Genomic DNA, 13,221 nt, shown 5'->3' with positions numbered 1-13,221 from the left:
CCCTTACAACCTGACAAATAGATCAGTTGAAGGCAACAAAAAAATAATCCTTTGAAATATTAAACATATGATTTGCTTATAAATTAACAGCTATAGCATATATACAGTACATATGTAGATACAAAAGGATACACATGTAAATAGCATTTGAACAAAAAAATGGCCTTTGCACACCACAAATTTTACATTTCTTGGCTTTCTTTGTGTCCAAAAGGCTATTCTCAGAGGTGGCAGATGACAGAACAAGGACCAATGGTCTCAAGTTGCAGTGGTTTGATATTAGAAAAAGCTATTTCACTAGGTGGGTGGTGACACACTGGAATGGGTTACCTAGGGAGGTGGTGGAATCTCCATCCTTAGAGGTTTTTAAGGCATGGCTTGACAAAGCCCTGGCTAGAATGATTTAGTTGGGTTTGGTCCTGGTTTGAGCAGGGGGTTGGACTAGATGACCTCCTGAGGTCTCTTCCAACACTATTCTGCTATGATTCTATGATCTCTAACAGCATGCAGCAGCTCTTCATTGATATCTTCCCCTTTTCTTTGATCTCCAAAGAAACAGTGAGTCTCTTCTTGAACTGTGTTTATCAGCTATCCACATTGACTATTTCAGAAATGGTGTGTAATTGTCAGATGATGACACTGACGCAGGCATGATGGTGTGATTAAGAGAAGCAGAAAACATTAAACTTCTTGCACTGTAGCAGATGAATTGACATCAGCCCCTGCTTTATCACCATCCAATTTCAGACAAGTTGTCATGTATGCTGACCAATGGTGAAGAGAAGGGAGTGGTTTCACAAACGGTGGTAAAGAAAGAAGACGACCCCTTCTAGACCCCTTCGAAAGATGAAAAGTAACAGGCTTCTCAGGTGGAAGTTCCTGCCAATATTGTCACCTCATTCATGGATTAAAATGGGGGTAATCTAAAAGGAGTCAGGAGAGGTTAGTGCAGAGATGAAGTATCAAGGCTGCCTCTGGCACAGAGAGAAACATGCCAGACACATTAGTGTTGGTTCCAGGCAGGACAAGGCACCATTAAAAACTTTCAGCAAGAATCAGAGGGGTAGCCGTGTTAGTCTGAATCTGTAAAAAGCAACAGAGGCTCCTGTGGCACCTTTAAGACTAACAGAAGTATTGGGAGCATAAGCTTTCGTGGGTAAGAACCTCACTTCTTCAGATGCAAGTCTGAAGAAGTGAGGTTCTTACCCATGAAAGCTTATGCTCCCAATACTTCTGTTAGTCTTAAACGTGCCACAGGACCCTCTCAGCAAGAAGGTTGCCCTAACACCAACAGACTCAGATAATGGACCCGACTTCCACAGTGCTAGAGAAATTCCAGGACCAGATAAATTATATCCTGCAAAGAGCCTTCAGCTTCTCAGGAGACTTCAAAAGAGATGAATCCTGATTGTGCACAGGATCAGGACCCTGTTGGAGGCCACATGACCTCTTGTAAATTTGGATCCAAAAGATCTGGTGTCTTGTTAGGTCAGTTATGTAGTCCAAATATGCACTGGTTTCCAAAAAGTTCCCAAGGCTATGTGGCACCAGAGCATCACATACCTTTAGTGGTAGTATACAGCTTGAAGAAGAAATAACTACTGCCTAGTAATCCTTTTTAAATAGCTAAAGGCAGGCTGGGATAAGAGCTTGAAACGTTCTTAAAAGTAACTTTGACAAAGTAACTATTAGATAGGAACAATTTGCTTGACATACTGAGAATGCTCCTCTTAAAGAAATCACTAACGATACCAGTAACTATCTCTTGTCCTTAAGGTAAACTAAACTAACAGGAATAAATCAGGTATTATACCATTTTTTAAGATCTGTTATAAACTGCAAAATTTGAGCTGCAGTTATCATAAAAAGGTGTTTAATCTGAAATAATACCTGTTGTATATTAATACCAGGTTATATAGTTAAGGCCAGAGTGTAACAACCCAATCGATATATAAGAAGCCTCATAGTCTGGTATTACTGAAGTCCATAAACAGATAGTTATAAAGGCTTATGTTACAGAGGCCCTGTGACGAGATATACCAGACCCTCTGAGGCTCTCTGCTGGAGGCCTCATGGCCCTGCAACAACCCTCCCCCCTCCACAACCCCACCCCCAAAAAAAGGCAGTAGAGAGGTCCTCCAAGCTGTCTAAAGTGGCTGTGTGGGACACAGCCAATCGGGGTCCAGCAGCCTAGTATAAGTAGAGTTGCAGGACCAGAGGCAGTTCAGTTCCTTGCTGGAGATGTAGGAGGGTGGATGGTGTGTGGCTGGCTGACAGAACTACAGAACCCCAGACGGGGCAGCACTACCAGAAGGAGCCCTGAGCTCGTTGCTTGGATTCCATTAGGAAATGGCCCTGCAGTAAGGGTGAAGACGGCATGAGGCCACGTGGAAGTGGCCCAGGGAATTAGAGAAGCTGTGCAGAATAGTTAAAGGGACACAGCAGATGGCTGCTCTCTGCAGGATCCCTGGGCTGGGACCTGGAGTAGCAGGCAGGCACAGTTCCCTCCCCACCCCCGATTAGCCACTGGGGGGAAGTGGTCTGGACATTGAAGCACCTCAGAGGGGGAAATGAACTATAATTATGCAGCCAGGAAGCCCAAGAGGGCAAAGACATTGTCTCCAGGAAGGGAGTCCTGGGGCACTGCTCTATCCCAGAGCTTGGATAATCAGAGAGAGGGAGAGAGAGTGCACGCGCAGGCACACGCAATTGGCCCAGGGGGCACTCACGAGGGTTGAGTGCACCCCATTACAGGCACTTAGCTGCTTATCATAGTAGCAGAATAAATTTAGCTAAGTACAGGGCTTAAGAATTTCCACGACTTCTTTATTCTGGACCATATATTCCCCCTATATATGCGGACCCTTCTATTACCGACAGCCACAATAAATACATTCATTCTGTGGCTTATATGGCAGGTACTGTATATCTTTTGTTAAATCTGAAAAGAGCCTCTATGGTGTATGAAAACAATATGAATGCTTTACCCATCCCAACTCTCTTTTGAAGGTTGATAATACTAACCAAGATTTGCAAACTTAGGTATCTAAAGTTAAGCAATTAATTCTGTACTTCAGAACCTAAATAAAGGTGCCCTGATTTTCAAAAGTGATGTAGATCTACAGCTTCCATTCACTTTTAAGCCACACAAGTATGAAAGTTTTGGCTTTCACTTTTATAACAACCCCATTCTCAGCCATTCCGAACCAACATTTCCAGTGAGGCATTGCTTAGCACTAGATATGGGGCAGTGCTGGCTTGGGGGGCTATTGTGACCCCAAAATTTGCCTTAGCCCCCCTGTAGCAGCTGCCACTCTTCAGCTGCCCATCTCTGAAGAGAGATCAGCTCGAGCAGCAGTTGGGAAGTCAGCCCAGGCAGGAGGCTGGGGTTCCTGAGAGCAGCCCCAGGCCTGTGTCCCTGCCTGCTGGGGCACACTCCCCAGGGCAGGTGTAGGATCTGCAGTCCCCAATCCAGGCAGCTCTTACCAGCTACAAGCAGCCAGTGCCCTGCACTGCCCGACTACGGCTTTCAGTCTCTGACCTACCCGGGGGTGGGGCATGGAGAGGGCAGGGTCTTGTGGCATGGACGGGGGGGACGACACAACCCTCCAATTTAGTGTCTGGCCCACTTCAGCCCCTCTACCAGGAAGAGGCTAGAGCCACACCTGCACTAGCTATTAGTCCATTGGTCTAGCACCGACAGGCTGCCTTATTACACAAAACCCATTTAAAGTACATATATGTTTTGTTGTGTATCAAAGGATTCTAGATTATGAATGTAAATGAGTTAAGTTAATTTGGTTCATACCTTGATAGACAGCTTTGAATCCAGGTGAGCCAATGCTGTCATCAGATTGCAAATGTAGCCACATCTGGTTGCTCATGCTCACAATAAGATCAGGAACACTAGAGCCAGTAAGTCTGCAGATAGGATAAACCATAATGTCATTTCTAGATGCATGGGTGACATAGATGAACAGAAAATATATTTTGATGTTAAAATGATATTTAAACAATTACATTATCCTACTTTCTAAAATGTCCACATTTGGCAGTAGTTAATTCACACTAGTCTCTATTTTTAGGAAATAACTGGTATTTCAGATAGCAATGTGTGATAACTGTTAGCAAATGTAGACTTTTTAATGGCAACTGCTTTAATACAACATACAATAAGTAACACAGTGAAATTTTGTGGCATAATGTGCTGTTTTTCAGTAAGCTACTACACATACATTGAAGTGTTCAAGACTGTAGGTAACAATAAAAATGGCAAGTATCCTCTAAGGAACTAAAATTCTTCTCAAAACAGGGAAGACTGAATACCAAGAAACTTTCGTTGCAGAGTTAAAATGAAAGACTTCAGAATTGGAATGGGGAAAATATATTATTGAAACTGAACTACAGTCATAAATAGCTTTTGCTTAGTAAATCTTAATTAACTTAGATAATCTCCTAAATAACAGTTGAATGTGCACAATATATAAATATGGTGAACAGAATTATTTGACAACATTTCAACAAAATATGGGGAAAATGGCAAATTCTTAATAATCAAGCAGGGGAAAAAAGAATCCTCAAGTTTCATCAAAACATATTTTTATTTTTAGTTTTAGTTTATATTTTTGGAATGGCAGAGAGAGTTTGTCAATGGGAGTACTCACTGAAAAACTAATTTCAAAAACATAATGGGCCAAACTGACTTCAGTGGAAATGCACCTGTCTATCTATGCCAGGACTGGATTTGGCCCAACATATATATCACAATAGAGGTTTAAATGAAGGTCAATATTCAAGTACAATGTATTGTAAATATAGCTGGTTGAATTGCATAAAGCTTGTACATGAACTGTTGCTGAATTAAAAATTGGTTTTGATTCAGTCTGTTCACTCTTCTGTGTTGTTTGCTTTTCAGCAAATACAGTAAACAGTACAGTTTTGTTCATGTGACAGCAAGTTTGGATCCACAGCTGAGTTTTATTTAATTTAGAAATGAAATTCACTTCAACCAGAAACAGAACTGAATAGGCAGCCTGAACTAGTCACAGATAATCCATAGCTCAAGTAAGTTCTTGAAAACTATTCACTGAACAATTAATAATGAACAAATTTGTAAAAATAAAAAAATAAAAAATGTAAAAGTACATTTTGTGAAAAAGAACAGGCTAATGCAATCAAATAAATCATTTTTTGACCAGTTTCTATTTCATTTTGACTCCACTTGGATATTAATTATTAGAACATCCAAAATGATATGTGGAATAGAGGAACTTCAGCAAATTTACATCGAAAGCACAAAAACCTGAATGAAAAGCTAAATAAGATAACTGAAATTAGTCAAAAACTCAAATGCTCCTCAAAGGATCCTACAGTACATTAGTTCCATAGCTTAAAAAAAAAAAAAAAAAGCATTTTGTGCCTGATTATTTTTAAAATTACTTCTAATTTTATGCATGTCATTATCTGCAGGTGAAGGCTTGTAGGTGGAAATGCTAACATTTAGATCCCTGATTTTGCAGGCAAATCAGGTAGACTGTCATCTAAAACAGTACTATTTGTGCTGACAATTAACTGAGGATGTAAAAATGTACCTACAGAATTAGCGGCTGGGTTGAGGCCCCTGTAATATTTGGCTCTGTCTGTGGTGTGTGGCATCCTCAAGCACTGGGTTTCATACTTCCACAACTTTTCCCTTACCTGTACCATCCCATCAACCCTAACTTTCCAGAGCTCTTCTCTCTCCTTGTGCTTCATCACGACAGCTTTCTTGCCAATATTCCTCAGATTATTTGACCGCTTAGGGGGTTGCAGGGAGAGAATTGTTGAAATTATTTAGGGCTTTGACTCTTCAAATTACTTCCCTTGCTGAGCTGCCAGATCCCAAATTTGGTGACTTTTTGGAAATATTAGAAAGCATATCCATGTGGCTTTGCCATTTTACTTTCAAAATAAGTTTGTGAAATCAGTTATATTTTAATTTGCGTGTTGTTATAACTGATGTTTGTGTGCAGATGATGTGATTAGTACATTTAAAAAATATTTTGCCTTACCTGATCATTTATTGTCTCCTAGCATCCATGTCTTCCAAAGCTACTTTAGTACACTGTCTTTGTGGAGACTAGAAGGCAGAACCAGAGCAATCATGCTTTTAGCAATGAGTAAGCTCCTACTCCTGGGATCTTTTGGAATTTTCCCAAAGTTGCAAAAATGCTAATAATATATTAGATATGAAATCACTGTTGGTCTGGAAGCAGAAACCCTGATGGGGCAGTGAGTTTGCATGGAAAGGATAAATATTTTTGAAGGAGAAGTTAAACATTTACTAGAAATAGGCAAAAATTGACTTTGCTTCTCAAGGTGTTTTTTTTTTTTATTTGTTCTAGTACAGAATAAGTGAATAGCTTAAAAAATGTTTTTCTTTATTCAAATGTATCTATCATACTGAGTTCATCTCTAGAACAAACAAGTGCAATTTCCATTAAGGCAGTGACAACAAGGAGTCTGGTGGCACCTTAAAGACTAACAGATTTATTTGGGCATAAGCTTTCGTGAGTAAAAACCTCACTTCTTCGGTTGCATAGAGTGAAAGATACAGATGCAGGCATTATATACTGACACATGGAGAGCAGAGAGTTACTTCGCAAGTGGAGAACCAGTGTTGACAGGGCCAATTCAATCAGGGTGGATGTAGTCCACTCCCAATAATAGATGAGGAGGTGTCAATTCCAGGAGAGGAAAAGTTGCTTCTGTAATGAGCCAGCCTCCCAGGACCCCTTTAAGGTTTCAGAGGGGAATCTATCATCTGGTTTCTTACTGAAGCGAGGCACTGCCCAAAAACTGAGGATGAGAAGAGGTGCCACTTAGTGTGCCTGATCCCGTTATGCTGGTGTGATGCATAGCCAGAAAGGGTTAAGCATCCTGCAAAATAAATTACTCAAATTCAACCCTTAAAGACATATGGGGAGATAATGTTTGTGTTTTTGTGTATATATATATATGGGTAGTGGTCAACAATGTAATCAACAATCCCTCTCTACGCTGTATTCTCTTAATTCCTAGCATTTAAATGTATTATAAACATGTGATATCGCTGTATCCATCTCTTTGAAATGTACAGCAAACCATCTTTGAATAGTGAAGAAACAGGCAATTGCCTTATGTTAATTCGTATAGCTAAGTACCAGTGATGGACCTTCTTCAAAATCACCCTAATTATCTATTGTTCCCGAAGGACTCCAACCTATCAAAGAAGGCTCGAAATTGTTTAAAAGATGTTTGGGTCCCAATCCTTTGTATCTCAGATCTGCTTAAACTTAATCAGGGGAACTTTGAGTTGCCAGATTGAGATTCCAGTTATACCAGTACTCCCTGAAGGTGATATTGTATATTGGATTATAACCTATGGACTAAATTCTAAAGGAACTCTTTGCAACTATAAAGCTCACCATCTCTGCTGTGAATCTGAACCTCAAAAATTGAACTCATGTCTGTATGTATATTGATCTTTTAACCATACTCTCTCTCTTTTCTTTTTAAATAAATTTTAGTTTAGTGAATAATAATTGGCGTAGGCGTGTATTTGGGTAAGAACCTAGGAGGTAATGTGTCCGATCTTTTGGGATTGGTAGAACCTTTTCTTTTATATGATGAAATAAGATTTTCAGAAATCTTCATCATATTTGTCTTGGGTACCTGGATGGAGTCCCGAGTCGGGGTTAATTCAAGGGAACTGTGTTGTTGGCTTCTGGGCAACCAATGAGGTAATAAAGAAGCTTTTTTCTGCTGGTTTGGTAAATCTAATATCCACCAGATTGAGGGATTATCTACCCCATTCTTTGCAGTTCACCCTAATCGAGAGACCTCAGCTGGCCCCCACTGGGACCCTGGTCACAACTGGTTATTGCTAAAGACAGATCTTCAGAAAACTAGTCTTATTTCTAATTATAATCCACGTTGAAGTACTTGTAAAATCTGTTTTATTTTGGTTGCACTCTCTCTAAATGATTTCTCTGACCAACAACAACTGGATTAATCATATTCTGGAAAACGGGGATTACTATTGGAGTCATTTCTGGTTAACTGCAAAGTTTCAACTAATATCCTGTAGTATATTTAGTTAGAATAGTTAGTTCTTGATTTTCCAAATCATCCTGGTTTAGAGTGGTCCTGAAGGGAAACGCTTTAGTCAACAACTCCAATAAGGCATAGATATTCCCCACCCCACCCCACCGCAAAGAAATTCAAATTCAGTCTTTTGGTGTTCTCTCATAGTCCACAAATGAGTTTCAGACTTTCTCCTTTATGTGATAAGATTATATATGCTCCATTTTGACTGATAATTTTGACAATGAGGCTATCTGCTTTTATATATATATTTATAGACTTTAAGGTTAGAAGGGACAATCATGATAATCTAGTCTGACCTCCTGCACACTGCAGGCCACAGAACCTCACCCAACCACTCCTGAAATAGACCCCTAACCTCTGGCTGAGTTACTGAAGTCATCAGATCATGATTAAAAAATTTCAAGTTACAGAGATTTCACCATTTAAACTAGTTTAAATCTGCCAGTGACTTGTGCCCCATGATGCAGAGGAAGGTAAAAAAAACCCAAGGGTCTTTGCCAATCTGAGCCAAGGGAAAATTTCTTCCTGACCCCAAATATGGCAATCAGTTAGACTCTGAGCATGTGGGCAACACCCACCAGGCAGATACCTGTGAAAGTATCTGCAGTAACTCAAAGCCCTCCCCATCTACTGTGCCATCTCCAGGTGTTGGAGGTTTTTGCTACTGGCAGTCACCGATGGGCCACATGCCACTGTAGGCAGTCCTATCATACTATCTTCTCCATAAACTTAAGCTCAGTCTTGGAGCTAGTTAGCTTTCCCCCCCACACTGCTTCCATTGGAAGGCTGTTCTAGAACTTCACTCCTTTTATGGTGTCATAACTATAAAGGGAAGGGTAACAGCTCTCCTGTGTACAGTACTATAAAATCCCTCCTGGCCAAAGACTCCAAAATCCTTTTCCCTGTAAAGGGTTAAGAAGCTCAGGTAACCTGGCTGACACCTGACCCAAAGGACCAATAAGGGGACAAGATACTTTCAAATCTTGGGAGGGGGAAGGCTTTTGTTTGTGCTCTTTGTTCGGGAAGTTGTTTGCTCTTGGGACTGAGAGGGACCAGACATCAATCCAGGTTCTCCAAATCTTTGTGAACAAGTCTCTCACATTTCAAACTTGTAAGTAAACAGCCAGGCAAGGCGTGTTAGTTTATCCTTGTTTTCTCAACTTGTAAATGTACCTTTTGCTAGAGTGTTTATCTCTGATTGCTGTACTTTGAACCTAAGGCTAGAGGGGGGTCCTCTGAACTCTTTAAGTTTGATTACCCTGTAAAGTTATTTTCCCATCCTGATTTTACAGAGAGGATTTTTACCTTTTTCTTTAATTAAAAGCCTTCTTTTTAAGAACCTGATTGATTTTTCCTTGTATTTAGATCCAAGGGGGTTGGATCTTGATCCACCAGGAGTTGGTGGGAGAAAGGAGGGGGGTGGTTAATTTCTCCTTGTTTTAAGATCCAAGGGGTTTGGATCTGTATTCACCAGGGAATTGGTGGAGAGTCTCTCAAGGCTACCCAGGGAAGGGAATTAGCTTTGGGATGGCGGCAGAGGACCAGGTCTAAGCTGGTAGTTAAGCTTAGAAGTTTTCATGCAGGCCCCCACATTTGTACCCTAAAGTTCAAAGTGGGGAAACAGCCTTGACATATGGTTAGAAACCTTGGCCTAATTTTGAGCCTGAACTTGTTGATGGCTAGTTTATATCCATTTGTTCTTGTGTCCATATTGGCAGATTTATTCCTTGATATGGAGAATTCTAGCTATTTTTTTTTCTACATATTTGAAAAGAAAGGGAGAAATTCCTTGTAAATATTGGTTCATCTTGCTCTCTTTTATCATGTAGATAGACAACATTATAGTCAGATTTATCATAAGCACAATGCAGCAATTTGATAAGGAGTTCTGAATTTATATGATGGCTAGATAGATGGCCCTGATTTCAAGTCAAGTGATACGCATGATTCTGTTTTGGAGTACCTATTGTCCTCATGTAATAAGAGATGAGATGTAATCCCTTTAGGGTATGTCTACACTGCAAGGTATGCTCAAGTGCAGGCTCAGCCTCACATTCAGGCTTGAGACCAAACACCCCCTCCATTTACACACAAATCTCTTGGATTCAGAATTTGGGACCTAGGACCCTGTGGCAGTGGAGGGTTTGAGTCACAGTCAAGCTGGGACCCGGGGTTTGAGCCCTATTGCTTTGCAGTGCAGATTCAGGCTTAGTCTAAGGGCATTTCCATCTATAGTGATCACTGCTCTTCAATATTCTGACAGTACATAAAAATCTGTTTTCATGGCACTAAAATCAGAAGACTAGGAGCAGTGCTAATGCTGTGCGCTGGGATGCCAATATAAAGTATAAGGAATCTTTATGGCACCATAATTTGAAGTATCATTCAAGAAAAGCCTCTCTATCTGTGTGAACTTTCTGCAGGGCCCATCACCATAGTGACTGAGCAATAGATGCTATGCAAGAGATTCATAAACCTGGTAATTGATTTTGAGTGAGTCAAGAGTTTCATAGAAACTTTGTGTGCACATGAAACCTTGTTTGCTCGTGTCTCTTATTTTAATGAATATCCTGATGAGTGTGATGGTGATTAGAGGCCTAACAATCCATGAACTGGGAATTATTTTGGAATGCCTTGTAAATAATCTATAATCTAGCAGAGGCTGACCAAATATTTTCTTCAGTTAGGCAGCTTTTTTCAGTAGACATGTAAGACTCTTTCTTCCTCATAGCTATTATTGTGGTAGTTAATGCAAGATCAGTAAAGTGTATGTTTTCATTTTTGTGTTGTCTTCTTTTGGTAAACCCTGTTCTGAGTTTTAAGATTCAGAATAGCACTGGAGCAAATGGAATTTTTTGGAATAAGCAACCAAAATATAGCAAGTACTAACTGTGCAGTCTCTCTCAGGGACTAACAATAGGGTTCATGTCTTCAATAGATGCAAGAGAGATAAGGTTACACAGACTATGAAAGTAACTACAAAGAATTGTTTAAGTTCTACTTGCTGGACAATTTCCACTACTCAGCAGTCTAAAGAGGTCTCATCTAGGGAAGAAGGATTGGCATTTACCACATTTGGAAAATTAATCCTCAGATTAGGCTGATACTAGAAATTTGGTGTGTAGATGGGCCTACTTAAGGAGAAAGGTGCCTCTATTCCAAAATCCAACTAGATGGGTAGGTTCCATCTTCCTTTGAAAAAGCCTGATTGCATCTCTGGAAACTTCTCAGTCTTGAAAGTAGCTGAAAGTCTTCAAGGGGTTGTAACTGTAATCTACTTTTCTGTTTTGATAGTGTAGATGAGTTTACAGATTTCTTTCTTTTTCTGCCATTTTGACTATTGCTCACAGTATTTAGGTGCTGCCATTAACTGCCTAATTTAGCTGTTGATTTTCCATAAGCAGAGTAATTTTGTTGTTGTTCCTTGCTATTGTCTAGGGTCAGGCACCTGTTGCTAAGAGTATAGTTTAATGCTGAGTAAAAAGCTTACTTTCAGAAAAGATTTTTTTTTTAAATTCCCCTCAACATAGAGATAGGAAGGAGAACAGAATGCCTACAGTGCTACTCCAGCCACAAAGCTTTCTTTTCCAGGTCAGCCATTTTAAGAAACTGTTTGATGGCAGAGGAATTCTGATGAAATGCTTCCAAGAAGAGAAAATATCTTTAACCTTCTCATAAGAGAAAAGTCTACAGAAAGAGCTGATTCAGAAATGTAAGTGAAATCAACTGAATTTTCTGTATTAAAAAAAGTGTAAATATAGGAGGATTGACAACATCCTGTTCGTATTGGGGGAAGTACAGGATTTATCAAAAGTTCAACCCTGATCTAGAGAGTGATTGGTCTGTTTCTAACAGCATAATTTGCCCAGAGACAAAGAACCCACAGTAGACTGGCAGACATGTCAAATGTATATATTTAATAAAAGTAAATATTAAATAATTTTCTTTGGAAAATGTTTACTTTGAAGGTAAACATGGCTGGGCTTTGGCTGAGGCCCTATACAGAACACTCTGATAGGAAAATAATTTGGAAAGGTATTGTGAAAAAAATACTTACATCTATGTTCTAGGTTGATGATTGCATCTGCAATAACACAAGCAACAATACTTCTTGGCAGGTAGTGAAAGAGTGGACTCAAAACTCTATGTACAAAGGAGTAGGAAATCCATTGTATAGCACTTTTTGTCTAGAAGGAGCCTATGGGAGTTACTAACTAACCCAGAAATTGTTACTTGAAATATTATACAAGAGGTCTGATTCTATCCCTTGAGCTCTCATTACTGCTAATGGCAGTTAACAATGAGGAGAAAGTTAATTCTAGGGTATAATTGGTGCTGGAGGGAAATAAACTCCATGTAAGAAATACTTCCAGGTGTGTTTTGGTTTTTGAAGTTACTCTTGCTATTTGATTTTACATATCTGAATCTCATCAGTGACACTATCACAGATCAGAAGAGTACACAGGAGTGCAACAAACTAAGAAGTATTCCTTAGTAGACATTAACAAGATATTTGCCTTAGAGGGGAATTTATTTCTGTGGTGGATGATTTGATCTGTGCCCTGATTCTCTACCACATTACACCTTGTGTAATGCTTTATACTTGGGTAAAGAGGGTGTAAAATGCTACCAAAGTAAAAGCAGGTGTGAGTCATCCCCTATATAGATAATTTCTATGTCAATTTAAATTACAAATCACTATGATGTCCTTTTTGATAACAAGATTTGGAAGAAGCTATTAGGTAGCGAGCAGGCCACCAATGGCACCTATGTAACTGCAAATCACAGTGATATCAAGGTACAATGTCTATAACTGAGCATAGGACTTTCTGCCATTTTGCACCTGGTGCCTGCTGGGACCTATAGAAGGAAAGAGAATGTGTGAATCCTGACATCTCTAGTAGGCAGACACTCTGTGGGGTAGGGGGGAGCTTATGTAGAGGAAAGGAGCTTAATATCTGAAGTAGGTGGGATAATTTTGTTGGTTTGTTTTCTAAGAACTAGTAATGTTACTTAGCGGGGCAGTTGGGGACAGGCTACACAGAAGGGAAAACAAAGACAAATGAAATAATATAAAACCTCAGTGAATCTAGG

The 13,221-nt window shown here is 39.8% G+C and overlaps 1 protein-coding gene across 1 annotated transcript in view; it reads right to left on the bottom strand.

The window, feature by feature from the left end:
- LOC117875514 (CUB and sushi domain-containing protein 1-like) overlaps positions 1-13,221 on the bottom strand; it is a 1,845,931-nt gene that overhangs the window by 483,562 nt on the left and 1,349,148 nt on the right. The window contains exon 12 of the mRNA XM_034766897.1: positions 3,809-3,921. Within this exon, the coding sequence (XP_034622788.1) occupies positions 3,809-3,921 (113 nt within the window). The remainder of the gene's footprint in view (positions 1-3,808; positions 3,922-13,221) is intronic.

This window comes from Trachemys scripta, chromosome 3, assembly GCF_013100865.1.
Source record: "Trachemys scripta elegans isolate TJP31775 chromosome 3, CAS_Tse_1.0, whole genome shotgun sequence".
Classification (NCBI taxonomy): Eukaryota; Metazoa; Chordata; order Testudines; family Emydidae; genus Trachemys; species Trachemys scripta.
Note: the sequence above shows the minus strand (reverse complement) of the source record. Positions and strands in the feature narration are given on the sequence as shown.